General features: G+C 47.7%; 3 protein-coding genes across 3 annotated transcripts; all 3 read right to left on the bottom strand.

Annotated features, from left to right (window-relative positions):
* Positions 1 to 1,357: 1,357 nt before the first annotated feature.
* On the bottom strand, positions 1,358 to 3,974 carry RhiXN_10257 (Zinc finger, NF-X1-type; the record flags this gene model as incomplete). Its single annotated transcript, XM_043330073.1, has 7 exons — positions 1,358 to 1,525; positions 1,578 to 1,633; positions 1,687 to 3,026; positions 3,077 to 3,144; positions 3,203 to 3,269; positions 3,321 to 3,763; positions 3,840 to 3,974. 7 exons carry the CDS (start codon positions 3,972 to 3,974, stop codon positions 1,358 to 1,360), a joined length of 2,277 nt encoding a protein of 758 aa, XP_043184170.1.
* Positions 3,975 to 4,221: 247 nt separating this feature from the next.
* On the bottom strand, positions 4,222 to 8,467 carry RhiXN_10256 (Zinc finger, NF-X1-type; the record flags this gene model as incomplete). Its single annotated transcript, XM_043330072.1, has 15 exons — positions 4,222 to 4,419; positions 4,467 to 4,582; positions 4,660 to 4,861; positions 5,066 to 5,179; positions 5,242 to 5,342; positions 5,393 to 5,534; positions 5,677 to 5,727; positions 5,778 to 6,061; positions 6,119 to 6,749; positions 6,809 to 6,827; positions 6,887 to 7,547; positions 7,595 to 7,737; positions 7,792 to 8,105; positions 8,156 to 8,315; positions 8,373 to 8,467. 15 exons carry the CDS (start codon positions 8,465 to 8,467, stop codon positions 4,222 to 4,224), a joined length of 3,231 nt encoding a protein of 1,076 aa, XP_043184169.1.
* A 1,632-nt stretch (positions 8,468 to 10,099) lies between these two features.
* Positions 10,100 to 20,144, bottom strand: RhiXN_10255 (Zinc finger, NF-X1-type; the record flags this gene model as incomplete). The annotated part of the gene is made up of 30 exons (XM_043330071.1): positions 10,100 to 10,147; positions 10,210 to 11,321; positions 13,104 to 13,285; positions 13,333 to 13,369; positions 13,449 to 13,674; positions 13,724 to 13,859; positions 13,924 to 14,127; positions 14,182 to 14,219; positions 14,372 to 14,426; positions 14,480 to 14,621; positions 14,682 to 14,823; positions 14,874 to 14,902; positions 14,952 to 15,003; positions 15,060 to 15,108; positions 15,195 to 15,339; positions 15,390 to 15,996; positions 16,053 to 16,071; positions 16,128 to 16,994; positions 17,060 to 17,590; positions 17,652 to 17,807; positions 17,855 to 17,904; positions 17,961 to 18,056; positions 18,105 to 18,128; positions 18,188 to 18,205; positions 18,262 to 18,402; positions 18,516 to 18,587; positions 18,648 to 18,783; positions 19,376 to 19,458; positions 19,512 to 19,995; positions 20,047 to 20,144. The coding sequence occupies 30 exons, from the start codon at positions 20,142 to 20,144 to the stop codon at positions 10,100 to 10,102; spliced, it is 5,979 nt and encodes a 1,992-aa protein (XP_043184168.1).
* Between the last annotated feature and the right edge of the window lie 557 nt (positions 20,145 to 20,701).

Genomic DNA, 20,701 nt, shown 5'->3' with positions numbered 1-20,701 from the left:
ATATATACGATTTCAGTGACAAACAAGGAGCGGGTCGCCAATGGGAGGATAGCTCTATCCTCCTCCCAGACCTTGCACGCATCTATGCTCGAACTATTGTTGCGGCTACTATGTGCGATTTAAATAACATACTAAGCCTAACGACTTTGCCAGGAACCATAAGAGCGAAAAACTGCTCTGGAGGAATAGGTAATGCTACTCGGACTGCCTCGTGAATATTACGCGATCTCGGTGGTGCGATTAATACCTACGATCTCTAGCTGCGCATCTGCCATTATAGTATACGTAGAGTTTTTCGACGGAGCCTGTGGAGGACGCAAAACTTATACTGGGCCAATCAGGCCGTTGCATATAGCTGTGCCACCCAATTGGTCTCGTGTTTGCGTAATGTTTGTAATACTTCGACCCGGCGCTTGCGCCCGGTGTTCCTTCCCTTCCATACTCTTCTTCGCGCATACGGTCCGGTTTGGCCGCCCATCCAGCTCGCTCGGTTGCTCGGCCCCGGTGGCGCCCCGGTTTGGCATACTGCCTCTCCGGTCCCCACCCCCATCCGTCTGCCGGCCCTGGTCGTGTGCGCACGTTTCCTCCTTTTATGTACTCGTTTGTTTCTCTTCCCATTTATTTTTATGTGCCAGCCCAAATGCCCAGTAGAGAGGACAGTAGATTGGATTTAGAGATAGAAGTGCTGCCGAATCTGAGGAAGAGCAAGCAGTATCAACTCGCGTCGCCTTGTATCCCCCAACTCGCATACTCTCTATCCCCAAAACACTCGTTTATACGGCGCTATCTTGGATCGGGTCTGGCGGATTTGTTTTTTTTGAGATTGCCGGAATGTTAAACCGACCGGGTAGCGTATTGCCGATCAACATGGTGTACCGGGTTCCCTCCATGAGACCCATACCGCAAACTTCGGGTGGGCGATTGCCCATGTGCAATATCTGTAAATATAACCAGACATTTTCCAACCGCTTATCCATCGGTGGTTCGAGTTGCTCGGCCAAGTACTATTATGGCGACGCGGTTCTAGGATCTTGTTGCCAGACTAGGAGAATAGGCAAGTGTTACCGCTATATCTGAGTCTACGAGCTGGTCGATTTCTCTTTGATTCAAGGCCGCTTATAAAGGAAGATGAAATTTCTAGCCAAAGCCTTTTCAGGTTATCGCGCGTGTGATGGTTCGAATATATTTCTTATACTGACAGGACTGACCACTGACTTGTGGGTTGAAAGCACCCAGCAAACCCTCATCGCTTCACATAGATTGAATTCGATTCAGTTAAAGCAAGTAGATTTCTTCAAATATAACACGTAGACTTGGTTACAAAGTCGAGTCTATCAACTATACTACTAGCAAATCATCATCGTCGACCGGGTCCCCATTCCCAGCCAGCATCTTCTACTCCACCCTGTCGCGCGAGGTTCACGAATTCATTTGCGTGGGTGTTCCCCGCCAACGATCGATGATGAGACCCTCCAATTGCGGCTCCGCACTCTGGGCAAGTGCTGACTTGCATCGCACCTCCGCACTGGAAAACAATGTCAGCTTTTTTTCCTGCTCCAAATTCTCTCATAGCTTACCTCTCCGATAACATATGGGTGACCATTGGGACACTGATAAAAGTGGCCGGTATGCCCTACAATTGCGCATCAACGAACCGCAACCAACAGACCTCAGTGCGGAACTTACAAAGACGATCATGGCCTGCTCCTTGCATCATTGCTCGCATTATCGCCGAACGCTCGGCGTTGGTTACTTCCTGATACCACGTCCCACCCTTGGCCGACCGCTTCAGAGTTTCCCAGGATTCAAGAATCACGTTCGAAGGTTGGACGAAATTAGTATTGGCCCAAGCGAGTTTGTTCTGCCTCTCTCGAGGTCCCCATCGTGAAGAGTATTCTTGTGGAATACTGGTCTGCAAACCCTTAATATGCTTGATTCCTTGACGACACATATCGACGAGCTCGGCTTTGACGTTGCTGTCTGACAGAGCACCCTTGCCAATTGCGACTCGACATTGGTGAGCGGCTAACTCGTAATGAGTTTGGAGGACGAATACTTGGCATTTGATGGCCTTGTTCCAGGATTCAGAGTTGTTTGCAAGCTTGTAGGCGGTCTCAGCGTCTTTGGCCGCTCGATCAAGGACGAATTCAGCCAGTTGTTCCCATTGATGATGTTCTGTCCCAGTATTGTCGCGTATACGAACTTCATCGCTGGCTTTGCTGACCGCTACACCTAGCTGCATTAGAATATCGACAGTAATCCAAAAGGCTTCCACGACAAATCGAAGGCTCGCTCTAGGAGGAAGCTGTCCGATCTTTGCACGGGCTACACGGAGTGCTTGCTGTTCGACGTCGCGGGGAGCGCCAAGAGATAAATCAACGCCAAAACGGTCGAGTTCCTCTCGATATAATTGTGAAAGCGACGCCTCGTATGCCTGTACCGCTGGATCCCGCTCGCACGTGATTTGCCGGGCCACTCGGTATGATTCTATGGCCACCTTTATGCCACCTTTCCAACTCTTGGCATAGTTCTCAGCAAAACCATGGAATTTGTCGATCTCCTCGATAACTTCTGCAGGTGTTGGCCGTTCGTGCTCCCTTGCCAAGGTGATATCGCGTTTGTCTACCATTTCTCGACGAGCCTCGGTGGTAATAGTCTGATCCGGACCTTCGGGTTTGCAAGATTTGATAGCATCAATGACACTCTTGTCGATTCTCTCGCGGACGGTGGCAATTTTGGCCTCAACAGTAGCGAGGCGCCGTGATAAACTTGAGGCGGTATTGTGTTGGAGAATAGCCAGATTCGAGTTCTTGCAGACTCGCCCATATCGACGCGAGTCGATATTGCCGCGGCATGAAGGACAAACTGGACGAGTGCGGATTTCTCCGGTATCGTCAGGTGTAATTGACTTGACCCATTTGCCATCGCCATCCTTTTCGTAAAAGTCACCTAAAGAAGTAATTCCGTCCAACGTTTCGACTGTGAAGACGTGTCCGCAAGGAAGCGTGATGGTCATAGAGTCTAGGCTGCCGTCATCTTCAAGATCTCGCAACGATGTGTGCATCACAAGATCAACTATAGAATCCAGAGTGTTATCGCTGGCGCAAAACCGACATGTTTGTTGAGAGCAAGGTTCGCCACACACTGTGAATGTAAAATTGTCTCGGCTCGTTGATCAGAATACATGGTTGCTACAACCTACCTGAGGGACAGGGATGACCGCATCGCAAAATATTGGGGCATTTTTTGCAGGGAAGTCGGGTGCATGCCTAGTACAAGAACATTTAATGCATATAGTCGATAAAAACTCTTGAACTCACCATTCCGCAAGCAGACGGGCATTGTATATGTTGACAGTTCCAGGCGCAAGGCTGCATACAGGGGTTGCAAGGTGTCGAGCATGGGAAACGACATGAGCCATGGGGGCATATTTGACGACACTTTTCTTTGCATGTACCCGAACAGGTATGCCCTTGCTTGCATTCGTCTTTGCATGTATGTCCACAGCGTAGAACGCGACCACAAAAATGTTTTGGATGTTGGGTCCGCGCAATACGTCCAACTCGTGGCCTTCCAGTATCCGGTGAGCTAAGTTTCTGGCATGCTCCACATTTGGCCGAACATGGTTTAGAGCAACACGTGAAGCCAGTTCCGCATGGTTCTTGGCACGAGTATGTGGCTGGATCTTGGCTGCAAGGCATCTTTGCTTTGTGCTCGCAAGATGGAAGTTGCTTTTCGACTTGGGAAATACACTTGATTTTTTCTGGCATACGAGCGAGATAGCTAATATTTATCACGGTAAGCAATTTTCGAGAACACAACGACAATGCGAGACCCACCATGGAGCAACCGGGTGTATATGCCCACACGGCAGTTGGACATTTCGAACTGGGAATCGGCAGTCTCCAATAGTCTTCGCGCACTCCCAGCATTCTCGATCGCATGGGTGATTGAGGGGACACAGACGGAGACATGGTTCTCGACACCTAGTAGTTATGTGCTTGGGATCATCGGAATGACACTAAAAATATGATACACCGTTAGCATAAGGTTCAAACTTATGGGACTGAGCATACCTTGAAAGGGCACACATGGCCGCAGGGTAGAGGTTCAGCGCATGGCCGCAGGCATCCACCTAATGACAATCATTAGTTGGCACATATGAAAGACAGCGAATTAAGAAAATAACGGTACTTGCCATCGGGGGAAACGATCGGCAATCTACCGGGCTGCTAACCCATTCCACATAATCTGGGTGGCGGTGACATGTAATGGGCAACCCATCTCCAATACTGCCTGATGATGGAGCTCTTGAAGAATAGTCCCCACATATCGCTCTCTTGCCAATTCAGGCGCATTGCCGAATATATACATGCCATGCTTTGCACGAGAAAGTCCAACGTTCGTGCGGTTTTTAGACTATAGAAATTTTAAGCATTTGGCTTACGCATATATGCTATACGCACCCGCAAAAATCCAATGGTTGACCTTCCACCCGTATATTGGAGGCTCGATACATGGCCATCAAATGGCGTGCCACTGTTCCTTACCAGACTGAGAATAACGACCTCTCCTTCTTCCCCTGGAAGTTGTCGAGTGTGCTAGATTATCATAATTATCGCTCGTACAAAATAGTCAGGGATTGGGATCACCACTTACCGAATAAGGACGTGCTTCGAGACTTTGACTCTTGAACTGTAGTCGTCTCTTCGTCTTCAATACCATGCTGTTCCAATAGCTCGGCATCACGTTCATCCACAATAGTTGTTACTATATCGCGCAGCCTTTGTCTGATCTTCGGTATTTGTCCCAGGTACGCAGCCAAGACGACGATGTTTCCTTCCTTATTATAGTCCCTTGCCTAAAAAAACCAATTAAGTGATAGTAATCGTGTGATTAAGTCGCCACAGACCTCAAAAGATGGAGAACGAGATCGTAGATCATGTCAATCTTAAGAGAGATTATTTTACGATGATAAATCATTTGGAATTCAACTTGCCTCATATGAATTGTGCTTTGAAACGGAGTCCTCCCCTCCGCCCGTCTCCCTATTGGCGTGACTTACAAAGAACACATTTTTGTGCATTCCATACACATCTGGATATCTTTTGACGAGTTCGTGGTCTTTGAGATTGGGGTAGAGAGATCTCCTGAATGCTCGCCTGAGTGTTCCTTGTTCCTTCCACGGTCTCATAGTACAACCTAATTAGTTGAAATGGCGGGCCTCATTCGGCGCTGGACGTCAATCTGAGACATTGGGAATCCTGATTTCGAGAGTCGTTCCATCAAACTTTGATCAAATTTCCATATGTGCCCTGTGTGTGGGTTATCGGTTGCAAGCTCTGGTAAACGAGATCAGCTGAGGTTGTTGTTGAGAAAAACAGCATCTTACTGTATGAGTTTACACTCGGTCGCAGTTGCAGAGGGTCACCAATCATAATAATATGCTGCACCGATTCAACCAGACTCGCGAGTATGTGCGACTCGAGAACCTGGCCCGCCTCTTCCACAATCATGACTTTAGGCTCAACCCCCTAGGGTCGTAAATGTTGGGATAAGTCTTGAGATCAAGTACAATAAGTAGGTCACTCACAGATAATAAAGAAACAACCTTGGCCGCGCCTATATTCGACAAAAATTGGTCCAAAGATGAATCGAGCTATTAATCGGTCTTACCTGTTGTTGTACAGCCATGATATGAGAGCGTCGCAGAATGTTGACTTTACCCTGTATTGGCCTATTATTCGATGGTCGGTACCACATTCAAAATTACACACCTGTTCCTTGATTTCTTCAAAAGACTGCCTGGCAGCCGCGTGTTTCTTTCGCAGGTTCTCAAAGTCCTCAATCTGGGATTCTCGAATTGACTCGCTCGCAGTAGCGTACCAGATATCATATAGGGTATTCCGCTCGGTGAGTGACATACTCCATACCATTGGGTCTTCCTTTAGTGCTTCCAATGGGCGAGCAGTTTGAGGAATTGCCGGAACTTGATGAAGGCCATGCTGAGATAAAAAGTCGAGTAAAAACGCTTGGTGTTGCGCCGCTAGCCCAGATGAAGCTGAGGGGAAATCTCAGACAATTGGTTTTGCAAGCGGGAGATAGTGTTAACACTCACAAGCCTTTCCTTTTTTGGTTGAACCTCCGTCCGCAAGAGCGCCAAATTTATTTGAGCTACCACCATCCGACTTTTGTTTCTGCTTATTCTGCGGTTTGTCTTCTTTTGGTCCTTCCAAGAATTGCAGATCACGGCCGGTGGCCCAGTAATTGATTACTGACAAATCTTGCTCGGTCTTTCCGACAGTCTCCCATTCACCATCGGCTTCGGCAGCATTACTAACCAAGGTTGAAATCCAGGATGGCATGTTGGAAAAGAGTTCCTCGTAGTGGAAAGGATATGACGACAAAATACAATCCTCCATGTGTTCCTGCGGAATCTGGCGCTCAGTGATTTTCTGCATCAGCCCAGACATCTCGGCTTCAGCGGCCCTCATTTCACGATATGCTGCGTTGATATTTCGATCCAATCTTGACTTGGTCGATATCTTCTCCGCTTCGTCGAGAGAAAAGCTAGCTAATCGCTCGTCAACGGCCGAGCGTGAGCCCAATCTAATAAGGTTCTTGGTGATGTCTGCATCCAGGATTCCCTTGAGCATATGGTCGAGAGCGTGGTTCGTATATGCGACCAAAAGAATAGGAGAGATTTGATTTTTGATGAGAACTCTTATTAGCTCTAAACCGGTGTAACTCTAGATTGATTAAACAAGCGTTAGTCTTGAATCGCTATGCATAGTCGAATATAAGATACCTTGCCAGTTCCTGGTGGTCTGGAAGTAGATTGATTAGTTCATCGCAGGTTTATTCATCAAAGTATGATGTAACTCACCCTTGTATCAAGGAAACCTCGCGAGTGAGTGAGTCAATTACGGCTTCGGCTTGACTGGGGTCCAGCCGACTATTTCGAAGACGATTACGGGCATTGGCTACAGAATCAGGATTGGTGGTGGACATTCGGAGTGTGGGAACGCCGGCGGACGGAGAAAACAGGTCTTTCAGCTCGAAAGAGAAACCGGGAGTGCGTGAATATAAAGGCGCGGCGATCATCGTTTGCTGGAGTTCGATTTCGCTTTGGTGAACGAGATATTGTGCAAAAGGAAGGCGCGCGGGATCGGCTTTTAAGGCCTCGAGGAATGGTCGGATTCCCTCGTAGAAAACGGGCGCCTCGATTAGAATCTTGGTTCCATGATTCTGTCGATTTTGAAGCGACTGTACTATCCGAAGCTCTGCCGCCGCATCGAAAAAAGATACACGCAACGCAATACGATCCTTGCTCTTCTTGGCAGCTTCAGCTAGATCCCGAGGCGTGCTTGCTACTGTTCCAACGTATATATCCACACTACCGGTGAGATCCTTCCAGACCAAAGCAACAAGGCCCCCTAACATGAGCCGTTTCTTGGAAACTTGTTCCCAGTATTCCACTCGAGGCTGGGTCTGTTTATCTCTAGCTTTTCCAGGAGGCGTATCGAATTCGATGCCGACCGAAGTGCCTCGATTGTTGAGGGAAAGCGGCTGGAATGTACGTTTGGAAATACACTGAAGATGACGGACTCTTGTGTATTAGCAGGAGCCCTATAGCGTCCTCCACCATCCTTGATTAATTTCGATAAGATCGTTGTTGCATCGTCCGGTTTTCGGAGGTCAGACATGATGAGTTGGGTAGCCATACGAATCGGAGCGCTGCAAAGTTCCTTTAGCCTCTACGCAAAGCACCTCACGGTTCAGGACACTCACATTAGCTCTTCGCGCAACAAACGGAACTGCACGTCGATCAATCTCTCGACACTTTTGGAATCATAAAAGTGGGGTGCCTCGGCAAAGTTTCCCGGCAAAAATGGGTCATCATAGCAAGCTAGCTCCTCGTTGGTTGGAGCAACGCGAATGTCTGATATGGAAACTTTGTCATTGTCATGCCTCGGTCCTTTCTCTCGCCGTTCTCCAGGGCCATCGTAATCACAATTGCGCTGAAGTGTTGCGATGAGACCCTCCGTAGTTGCGCCCTGACGACTTGGGCGTTCTTCGCGGGTGACAAGTACTACTTTTTCTCTCTGAACGATACGCAGTACTCGCTCCTTGTCAGCCTTATATTGTTAATCACGAGCTGACGTTTATCCTCGTCGTAGGTATTGCATTCGTCGCTGAACGAGGAACCAAATCGTAACGCTGTTACCCATTCGTCGAACCAACGTCCCATTTGTTCCGCTAGATCACGTATGTCCGGATTTTTGATAGTTGCTTCCTTGATACGAGTGAGATATCTATGGGTGACTGGGGCCTCAGTGATCACAAAACGGAAGGAGAGTTTGCCAACTCACTCAAACAAGGTTACAAAAATTACTTTGAAAACTTGCTTCCCACTGAGCGGTTGTGGTCCATCATTAAAGCTTCGAGCAGCCATGAGCCTCTGCATATGAGTCTCTATCGTGTTCCGTATGATTGGAAATTCATTGTGGACCAGCCCATAAAGTGCGCTGAAAGCAAATTTAGAACATTTCTTTCTCAACCTAGTCACTAAACCCACTTTACTTCGGTGTTTATGCGACTCTTGGTGACCCAATCCGAAGATAAATACTATTTTATACGTTCAAGAAGCGAAAAGTATGCATGACTCTGGGTCACTCACCGTCAGTATCGGAATGTAGCCTCGTTGAAAAGACCATGGTCCATTGTTCTCGGCTGGGAAGCGGATGGCATCCCCAAGGCGCAAAATGCCATTTCCCTGGGGCTCATAAGGAACCTACTTGATAAAACTGGAAAAATAGACTGACCCTGACAAGCTCGTACAGGTGATTCTGACATCTGATCAATAACATCTCGTTTATAGTACCTTAACCACTAACCTGTCCTTCTTCCAATGTCTATTTCCAACTGCTTGTTAATAATCAAAATCCTGAATCAGATTGAGAAACATACCCAAGAAGAGTTCCGGGTACTAGCATTGCACAAAAGACTAACAAATCGATATACTTGGGCTACAGTGCTAAATCGGAAAGAATCATCGACATATTGCCTGAGAAGATTGTGGGTCTGCCCAGGTGAGTGGTTGGTCCCTGCTACCGAGAAACTGTCGTTCGAGAGTCCCGGGAAATTTGATGCTGTAGAATCTTCCGGTCGCGATGAAGCATCCCGGAATGTCTGTTGAGTAGGAGTACTGGGCCCGTCCTGAACTGGTGTGTGTAAAAATCGGCAGTTTTCCCCGCGAGGACAATTCCCCCGCTGAAAGTCACGGCACACGGCCCTGGGACTCTGAGGTGGCGAACTAATACCATCTGGTATTTCTGTGAGTCTGATATATGCTTCATATCTGCAATGGTACCAACGATTACCTCCTGAGTTTGACGCGCGATGTGCGCTGCCGGGAGTTCTAGGCTGTCCTCTTCCTCGTCTAGAACCCCGAGGAGTTGAAGGCCCTCTGTTTGGAGGGTTGAAAGACATGTGGCAATAATTCAAGCTGTGAGTACGTGGTTGGAGAACAGATCAGGTGGCGAAGGGGAACAAAATAAAATGATAGCCACTCATAATCGCCCATCCGCGGATGATTAGTCACGATGGTTCCACACAATTCCTTTACTTAGCCGTATAGATTTTAATAGCTGCAGCTTTAACGACCTGCATTCATAGCTTTGATCACCGCGTAAAAGAACTGTATGCCTGTTCAATTCACAGCTCTCTATAATTGATTCCAGTCCTCACAAGTACCAATAGCCCAGTGTTATATGTACGTACAACGGAAGCATATCGTTTTGAGCCTAGAAGATCAGACGATGCTCTGCAATGCACGGTGTTTGGCTGAGAATATAAATATTATACTGCTATCAGAGGTACACCTAGTTTGAGTAAGTTCATATTCGTTCTTTTCTTGTTATCTTGGAATTTAACATGGAGCTGTTCACTGCATAGAAAGCTGTCGAGATCTAGACCTGTCATGCCACCGCATTCCCACATTCTGGACACCATACCACTCCAACGGAAACATGACACTATCGAATAGGATTATTTTAGTACAAAACTGGCACAACCACGCTGAAACGTACCTCTCCCTTTACATAAGGATGGCCTCTCGAGCACTGGTTGAAGCGTTCGGTGTGGCCTTCAGGTAATAAAACAAAAGTGAGTTTATTGAATACTTAGTCCACTAGTTGCATCACTTACACTTCGTCTTGACGCTGCAGCCTCTTGGACAATTGGTTTCCAATATATTAACCGCTCGGCGTTTGCATCCTCCCGGCGCCATCCTGGCATGTTGACATCGATAATAAGGTCCAGATTGTTCCAAGCATCGAGTATATTCTGTGTGGGTTCTATAAAATGCTCGCGCACCCAGTCAGCCCTGGTTGTATTTACGCCTGCCGCCGATTCCCGCCGCGCCCTGCCTTGATAATCTCGTGGAACAGTGACTCGAAGGTTATGAACATTCATAACACCATGGGTGCACATGTCTAAATATTCGTCCCTACGCTCCGGATTTAAAAGCAATTCGTTGCGAATGGCAAGCCGACACTTGTGAGCGGCGACCTCGTACTGAATCTGGAGAATGAGCAATTGACACTGAACTATTTTGTTCGGAGACCTTGATTTTTGTGCCATACTGAGAGCCGTTTCGGCGTCCTTGCACGCCTGCGAGAGGAAGTATGCTGCAATATTGTCCCAGCAAATAGCGTTTGCGCCGCGCCTGTCTTGACTTTCGTCGCACGCTTTGCTAATTGCCAAGCCCAACGTCACTAGAATCTCAATGGTCATCCAGAACGCCTCCGCCTTGAAGCGATCGCTCGAGCGGGGACGAAGTTGCCCGATGGCTATATGCGCAGCGTCCGAAGCAAGTTGCTGGCGACGCTTTTCGACAGGGTCGGTAGTTGGATCGGCCGTTCCCCCGGATTTGTTGAGCTCTTCACGATATAGCCGGAAAATCGATCTATCGTAGGCTTGAGCTGATGGATCAGGCTCGCAGGCCACGTCATATGCGGTGCGATATGTCTCTGAGATATCTTCTACCGCCTTTCGCCATGCTTTCGTATGCCTAGGAGGAAATCCGTGGAATTTGCCAATGTTTTGAACCAGGTCGAGGATTGTCGGGCATCCTTTTCGGACAGCTGATTCGGTCCTTTGACGTAGGGTTTGCCTAGTATTTTCTGAAGGAATAGGAATGCTTGTAGTTCCAAACAAGCGGATAGTAGATATAACACTTTTCTCCAATTCCTTACGTGACTCTGACCACATGTCTTGTGCTTTAGATAACCCTCCGAGAGGTTGCAGGCGATGTTGTGCTGAAGGATGGAATCATTTGAGTTCTTAAGTACCCGTCCGTAGCGGAGCGAATCGATATTTCCACCACAACGAGGGCACATAGGCCGATTTCGTACGCCCAAAGTTTTGGGAATGGTCGGTTTCGTCCAAATACCACCAGAATCCTGCTCGTAGAACTCATGGATACAGGTGATCGAATCCAGCTCCCGCACGGTAAAAACATGGCGACAAGGAAGTGTGATAGTCATTGACTCTAGGTTGGCATTCCTTGCCGGAGCATTCAAGTGAATATTCTTCAATTGATCAAGTACCGACTCCAGGATGTCGTCTTTGCATGTTTCGCAAGTTTGGTATTCGCAAGGCTCGCCACATACTAGACGACTCTCGTTAATTCAGCTATTGGTTGACAAAAATAATTCTCACCTGAGGGGCAAGGATGACCGCAGCTCAGCACATTAGTGCATCTCTCGTCGCAAGGTAGTCGTGTACACGCCTTTGAGTAGGTGAGTATAGAGGGGGAGAGCATCAAGTAGGGATTCTTACCATTCCGCATGGGGACGTACATTGTGTATGCGTGCACTTCCATATGCAGGGCTCTTCACAAGGCTTGCAGGGAATCGAACAACCTTTTAGACAGTTGGAGTGAGTACAAGATTGCTGACACTTCTCCTTGCAAATGCTGGAACAACTATGGTTCTCGCCACAAGTCTTGTTGCAAACGTGTCCACAGGTAATACGACGTTGGCATGGGTGTTTTATATGCATCATACGTCCGTCTGATCTTGTTTCACCTGGATTAAGTTTATGACAAGCACCGCATCTTGACGAACATCTTCCTGAGCAACACAATAGTGTACCTTCACACGGCTTAGTGCAATAATAATCTTCTGGATTTTGGTGACAGGGCATTGACGCTCGATGTTCGCAGAATGGCAACTGTTTTTGAGTCCGTTGCTGACACTTGTGCTCGGAGGGATTGGTTCGACAAAGTACTGTTGCGCGATGACCACAAGATAATTGCCTCTCAATCCTCTGTTGACACTCGTACTGGGCGGGATCTACATGGCAGGCCATAGTAGTACCATGTCCACAAGCCGGGATGTTCTTTGCGACTCGTTCTTGGCAGAGATTCGTAGCAGGGTCTCGAAGCTGGTGACAAATCAGTCGCCTGCGGTGAGTGCAATTTTCGAATCGTTTCTCGATGGTCTCCTGGCATTTATAGGCTTTCATATCTATGTGACAAGCCATCTGCGTACGGTGGCCACACATAGGCAACGACCTTGTGACCGGTTCGAGACACGCATATTTTGCAGGATCCTGATGACACTGAATCCTAGCATAGTGCGCGCAACCTGGTAGCCTTTTCTCGACCTCGATTCGACATATATGCTTTGATGTATCTTCGTGGCATGGTGCTGTTAAGAATGGCCGCAGGGAAGTTCCCGTTCCAATAATTGAGTGCACAAAGCTTGGGCGGGATCTTGATGACATGGCATTTGCTTGCGATGCTCACAACGCAGCAGCTGCTTCTCGACTTTCTCCTGACACATATACGATGCGGGATCCATTGAGCAAGGTATGGTTCCGTGATGCTGACAATGGGGCAATTCTTTGGAGATCAATTTCAAGCAAGTGTACGTTGTTGGATCCTTGTGGCATGGCATCTCTGCTTGGTGGCCGCATGAAGGTAGCTGCTTGGTTACGCGAATGGGGCACTTCATATTTTCAGGAGTGCTGACACGATAGCTGATGGACGATTTGTCGGCTTTATTCAAATGGCGATATAAAGCGATGCAACATACCATGGTATAGCTGGATGGATGTGCCCACACAATAGTTGCAGATTCGTGATTGGGAAGCGACAGTTGGTGGCAGCTCCCGAACATTCCCAACATTCTCTATCACACGGGTGCGAGCGAGGGCATAGTCGAAGGCAGGCTTGTAGACACTTGGTCGAGATGTGATTAGGATCATCGGCATGACACTAAATCCGGGTGAACCCAAGTCCTGATTATAAAGCTAAACACGCACCATAGATGGGCAGATGTGGCCACACGAAAGAGGTCCTCTGCACGGTTGAAGACATCCCCCTTAGTAATAGGATGAGTTATGTCCTTAGAATAACCGACAAATTGTAATCCGCTCACCCTTAGGCGAAACAATCGGAATTACACCAGGGCTATCGATCCACTGCACATAGTCGGGGTGGCGATGGCAAACTATTGGAAGCTTCGATCCAAGACAATCGGAGGAATTGAGTTCTTTCAATACATCCGACCACATCTGGCTTCCCTGGGCAAGTTCCGGTGCGTTCCCAAAAATGTATAGACCATGCTTCGCTCGTGATAGCCCAACATTTGTCCGATTCAAAGACTGAAAACAGTTAATTGGTGTTTTATGAAGGGCTTTGGCGTAATCTCACCTTTAAAAATCCGATTGGCGCTCTTCCTTTAACATGCTCTAAACTTGATGATTCTTTGTCGAAGGGGGTTCCGCTGTTTCGAATCAGGCTGAGTATTATAACTTCGCCTTCCTCGCCTTGGAAGTTATCCAATGTTCTGCATGCAAAATAAGCCACAATAGGTTTGAGCATAGAAAAGAAGGGATCATCAAACCACCCACCGGATGATGACTTGTTTCGACAACTGTACTTCTTTCACTGTACCTGTCTCTTCCTGGTCCATAGTATGTTGCTCCAATAACTCGGCGTCGCGCTCATCGATGACAATTGTCACAATTTCCTCTAGCTTCTTACGAAGCTTGGGAATTTGGCCAAGATATGCAGCCAGAATGACAATATTCCCAGGTTTGTTGTAGCAGCCTTGCCTACGGTTGTATTTAATGGGTAGAAATCTTAGAAGGATAGACACGGGAACTTACTTCAACAGGTGCAACACGAGGTCGTAGATCATGTCGACCTGAACGGAAATCCGTTGATCAGGAGAGTTTCAGTTTCAGACCTGATAATACTTGCCTCGAAAGAATTGTGCTTCGAAATGGAGTCTTCGCCCCCACCTGCCTCCTTGTGGTTGTGGCTAACAAAGAACATATTTTTGTACATTCCGCGAACATTTGGGTAGCTTAAAACACGATCGTTGTCCTTCAGGTTAGGATATAATGTATTTCTAGTAAATGTATGCGTCAGCACTACTGCAATATCGGACTCGAAATCTCTTACCTAATTAAAGATGAGATTTCGGGACGCATCCGCCGTTGGACGTCAATTTGGGACATAGGGAACCCACTGGACGATAAGCGTTCCATCAAGCTCTGATCGAATTTGTAGATTTTTCCAGTCTTTGGATTATCAGTTGCCAATTCTAGCAATTGTATTAAGCGACTCAGAACACATGCCCCGGTGTCGCAGAATGTGCACTTACTATACGAATTGATATTTGGCCGGAGTTGGAGCGGGTCCCCGATGAGAATGACGTGCTCGACAGACCCGACCAAACTGGCAAGTATATGGGATTCCAAAACCTGGCCTGCTTCTTCGACGATCATAACTTTGGGGCCCATTCCCTTTGAAATAATTTTAAGGCCACGCACAGGCGTATAGATTTTTAACTCACAGAAAGCATAGATATGAGCTTCGCCGCCCCTGTTTGAGCTAATAAGTATCACGTAGGCTACACAGGTAACAAACATACCGGTTGTTGTGCAGCCAACAATTTGCGAACGTGACAAAATCTCCGCCTTTAACTATTATATTACTTATTCAGTAACCGAAATATGAACGGAATAAAGCATGAGTATACCTGTTCCGTGATCTCCTTGTGCTGTCCCGAAGCTGATTCATGAGATCCTCTAAATTCCTCGAAATCTTTGATTTGATCGGCATGGTCAAATCACTGGCTCAACACTCCACGTATCGTGAAGCATTGTTCGCTCACTGCGACATGCTCCACACCCTGGGATTCTTTAGCAAAATATCCAATGAACGAGTTGTTGTGGGAACTTTCGGGATATTACTAAGGCCATGCGTGCGCATGAAGTTCTGAAGATAGTTTTCGCGCGAGGTTGGCACATCTTCGTCACCTACCAAAGTGTCAATCACCACCGCCGTATCAAGAAAAGACAGAAACTACCTGTATTGGGACCTGAGAGCATATCGAACTGATTGTGACTAGAGATATGGCGTGAACTTTTGCCCTTGGCGCCCTTCATCCCTCGAGTTTCCAAGAATTGTAAATCGCGACCCTTGAGCCAAAAATTGATTATCGACTGCTCTTGGCCCGGGGACTCTCCTATGGTTTCCCAACCTTCATCGTGATCGCTCGGCTTTGGGGCAATGGCCTCGATCCAAGATGGTACATGAGTGAAAAACTCCCCGTGATGGTTGGATAGGCAAAAGATATATGTTTTTCGATATGGCTTGCGGGGACTTTGTGCGACGATATGTCTGCCATGAGCGTTCATATCCTTCTCGAGTTCTTTCATTTTTCGGTATGCAGCTTTTCCCGAAGATCCTAGTCGGGACCTGCCTTCATCCCTTTCAACTGTACTTAGGGAGTATTTCGACAACCGTTCGTCGATCGAGAAGCGAGATCCTAGTCGAACGATATTTGTCGTGATATTCGCGTCCAATATCCCAGTCAACATGTGATCCAGGGCATGGTTAGTGAACGCAACGAGCAGGATAGGGGCTATCTGGTTCTTGATAAGGACACGAATGAGTTCTAGACCTGTATAGCTCTTGGAAAATAAAAATGAGCCTCGTGAGAGTCAAATTAGTGTGGGCAACGACTCACTTTTCCCGTTCCGGGAGGACTGGACATTCCAATTAATCATTCAGAGATATACTGTATAGTAAGGAGGAGGCTCACCCTTGAATTAGAGCAACCTCTCGAGTAAGCGAATCGACAACAGCGTCCGCTTGACTATGATCCATTCGACTAGAGCGAATTAGTTGAGCTCGGGCATTGGCGATAGAGTCAGGATCCCGTGTATTTAGCCTGAGCGATGGAACGGCAGCCCCGTCTGAGAAGAGGTCCTTGAGCTCGAAAGAGAACCCCGGGGTACGTGAATAAAGTGGAGGGCCGATAACAGTCCGGGTCAACTCTTGCTTGCTCTGCAGTCGCAAGTATTGAGCAAAAGGTAACAACTCCGGCTCTCGTTTCAGCGCTTCCAAGAAGGGACGAATCCCTTCGTAGAACACCGGCGCCTCGATAAGAAACCGAGTGTCGTTGCGCCTACGGCGATTTTGAAGTGCTTGTACGATCCGGATGTTGGCCTTCGCATCAAAAAATGATACTCGAATAGACACCCGATATTGACCTTCAGGTTTCCTGGAGCAGTCCACCAAGTCTCCACCAAAACTTGCCACCGTACCCACATAAACATCCACATTTCCAAGGTAATCCTTCCAAATAAGCGCGACGAGCCCATCTTGCATCAGTCTCTTTTTTGAAACTTGCTGCCAATATTCGGCTCGAACAGCTGGTCTATTACTTCGAGCCCGCGAATACGGAGGTGTATCAAACTCGATTCCGACGGATATACCACGGTTGTTGAGCTCGAGTGGTTCGAACTCGACCCCAGTAAAGACGCTAAACATGATCGATTCGCGCACGCTTGCAGGTGCAACGTAGCGCCCCCCTTTAGCATCGAGCAACTTAGATAACGTCGTAACCCTTGTTCTAGACTTCTTTATATCTTCAACAATAAGTTGAACGGCTAGGCGGATGGGTGACCTGCAAGGATTAGCATGTCCAACTTCAGTATCATTGCACACCAAATATAATCAGTAGATACTAACGTCAGCTCTTCTCGTAAAAGCCTAAACTGGATGTCGAGCAAACGCTCTACGCTTCTCGGCTCATGGAAATGCGGTGCTTCAAAGAAGTTGGCGGGAAGGTAAGGGTCATCCTCACACAATAGCTCATTGCGAGTCGGGGCAATCCGAATTAGCTCAATCTCGGCATGATCGTTGTCGTGCCTCGGACCGGTTTCGCAAAGTTCGCCCGGTCCGTCATAATCAAATACCCGCTCCAGTGCTGCCACCAATCCAGGGTCCGCATCGCTGGGTATCTGATAAGCTGGCTGCGCGTCGTTATTTACGACGACAGTCTGTCCTCGGTTAATGACGCGTGAGACTCGCTCCCTGTCTCGCTGAAGGTTCTCGATTATAAACTCTCGCTTTTCTTCACTGTAGGTCGTGCACTCGTCTTGAAACGGTGGCTCTGAGTCAAGGGCCACCAGCCATTCATCGAACCACCCGATGATTTGCTCAGCGAAATTGCGCACGCTTGGATTCGCAATTGGCGCTTCTTTGAAGCGCGTGAGATACCTTTCGATTGTGGCCGTCTTATTGAGAAAGTATTATGTCCATAAGGAGAATATCAACTTACTCGAAGAGTGTTACGAACATCACTTTGAATATTTGCTTTCCACTAAAATGAGTCGGGCCGTCTCTGAAGCTTCGAGCACTCATAAGTCTACGCATATTTGACTCTACCGTGTTCTGGATGATCTCAAAATTACTGTGGATGAGACCATACAACGCACTAATTTCAAAGTAAATATTAGGAAGTCAAGAAACAAATGTACTTACTAGACATCACTGTTCATTGTACTCTTGACGACCCAATCGGAAGCCAAATACTACAAATACGACAATCAGAATCAGATCTGGAGATGTTTTCCATGGATATACGTACTGTAAATATTGGAATGTACCCGCGTTGGAAAGACCAAAGTCGAGGTGTTGCTTTAGGGAAACGTATAGCATCGGCAAGTCGTACAATGCCATTTCCCTGAGTAGTACATTAGATTGATAATTCCTCATGCGGGGTGACACTCACTTCAACCAGTTGGTGGAGGTGTAACTGAACCAGGAATTGGATCCTTCAATGGACCTCGACATTGTTCAAGAATAGAAACCTACCTGTCCATCTTTGGCGGTCTAAGGTTATATAATAATTAACCACGCTGAGGCTGTAACAGCTTGGCACCACTTACCCAAGACGTGTTTTGCGAGCTAGCACTGCATACAATGCTTAAAAATCGATACACCTGTTCTGCGGTTTGAAACTTGAAAGTGTCCTCGACGTAAGACTTTAGAGAGTTAAACGTCTTTCCAGGTGTCTGGTTGAGCTCGACCTTTGAGAAATCATCATTAGATAGTCCGGGGAAGTTGGGGACAGAAGGCTGATTTCCGGTAGGATGGCGTTCAGTTCTTCTTGCAGTGGTATGCGACCATTGGCAATTCGAACCCAAACGACAGCTGCCACGAAGAAAGTACCGACAAGGTTGGGTTTGGTGACTAGGGCCGCCACCACGCCGAACTACGAGCAGATTGCGATTTGAACATCAGCTAAATGTGGCAACAATAAGATGTATATTACCTGTGCCCGCGGCAATTGAATTTCCTGCAGCATTGAGTCTTGGTCTTCCACGGCTGGGTGGAGCACCTCCACGGGAGCTAAAAGACATTTGTCGACAAGTGAACCTGACTTGGGGTGTTCCAAGTGTGTCGTGGCTCTAGAGTTAAAAGTCCCCAAGTAGCCACCGTTAGTCGCCCATCCACGGACGGCTGACTAAGCGAAGGCAAGCACGGTGCACCCCAGGGCTCGGATTATCCGAGCCCAGAATCCGAATCTTCTGGGTTCACGGCGAAGCCTCGTTGCGTTGAACTACGATTTGTCTTCCCTCCTACCCTCACCTCCAACGAACACAAAATGTGCGTATGATGGGCAAGCTGGCTAGCCCGATACGGTGCATCGGCCACCTTGAACTAATTGTCCGCATTAACCAAAATGCCGGCGCCACCGTTTGCACCCAAGCCCAGCATTAAATTAGGTCCAAAATAGGAAATAGGCGGGTGAAGCCGATGAGCAGTTTGCAATCATGTCCAGGTTCGGACTCGTTGTGTTAATCAACTGTTGTTCGGACGGACTGGAGAAATGGTCGTTGTGGTTGATTCATCGACATGACCACTATCTTATCTTAAAACCAAGTACGTGGAGAGCTAATAATACTGTTTTGAATTATCGACGCATCTGTTATTTTATGATAATACAGTGTTATGGTCCAGTCGCTTTCTGCTCTTCATTACTGTGACTCTGGAGCTTACGCATCCTTGTCATGATCGTCTTGCTTCACACTGTCCATTAAACGACCAAACTTCTTGACGTCGTTCAGCATATCAAATAGCCCCTTGGTAAACAATTAGCTTGGCTACTTCCCAATCCCCAGTCGGTCTAACTTACCAATGATCGTCGAGGAGCCCACCCTGATGGTAAACGTTCGTTGCCGAACCACTCTCTGGCCACCTTGCAGTCCAATTGTTGACCATCCCCCATAACTGTCACACTGAGAACGGATTCGATTTGCCCAATCTTGACCAGTCTAGCAGGCAACGTTCTTGGCACCTGACTTTCCCTCAAAACTCGAGCCTTGGCAAAGTCGCGCAGGCTCAGATTACGTCCGTCGGTTGACTGCGCGACAAGTTGGTCGACCAGCCATGGACATACGTTCTTGTTATCTCCATCCGCAAAGTCCAGATGCGCCAAGCTCGCGTCGTGCTCGAGTTTACCGTGCCTAGCAAGCTGTTCGAGATCGACCTTTCCCCCGGAGCCGCAAGTCAAGATGCCCAAAACAGTGGGTATGGCCGCCACTAGGTAAGAGATACCGTAAAGATTGTGAACGGCTTTGCAAATTTGGAAAAGTCCCAGGCCCTTTCCCGATCGAGGTCTGGTGTGGGTCAGTAAGATTGAGGAAGTTTCAGAGGTGTAAGCAACCTACAAGTAGTTGTGATTCGCTGCTGTGTTCAAGGCGGGGCACGGCGAGCGACTGTCTTCAGGAGTGGGGGGCTGGAATTCGTGTCCAGGTGCTGTATCCATAGTCAATAGATAGGCTGGGTGGTCAAAAGGGGAGGGGGTGAAGGTGGCGGGCGGTCCAGGAGTCTATTGTCTTTACGAGATTTATATACTATTAAGCTTAATCCAATCACACAGCAGGCTTTCGGCCTGCTGTTCGCTTCCAACGCTGCCCCGCATGAACTTTAACAGTAATAGCATGACGTAAATTGGCCGATAAAAAGTCTCCAATAGAGATACCTAGCATTTGGAGCAAAGGGGTCTTATGAGGCCGAGCTTTAATGGCCCATCGTACCTTCTGGTTGGAGTGATCAGTATGCTAATTTTCTGGTTTGCGGACGCGGTATCAGTAGTGTGATTGGCTGGGCCTCGTTCTCAGCCGCATACATCTACAAACGATCACACCACCCCACCCGCTTATCTTCATTGGCACTTACAACGCGTTTTCATAGGTCTAAATATAGGCGTTTTAGGTGGGCGCTATTAACTAACAATAACATGGGCGTGGGAACTGCTTAGCCACAAGTGTCGAGTCAGTAGGGGTCCACCCCGGTTTAAGCGCCGATGGAGGTGAGTGGGTG

The sequence above is a fragment of the Rhizoctonia solani genome, chromosome 11 (genome assembly GCF_016906535.1).
Source record: "Rhizoctonia solani chromosome 11, complete sequence".
NCBI lineage: Eukaryota > Fungi > Basidiomycota > Agaricomycetes > Cantharellales > Ceratobasidiaceae > Rhizoctonia > Rhizoctonia solani.
This window is presented reverse-complemented; position numbering and strand designations above follow the sequence as displayed.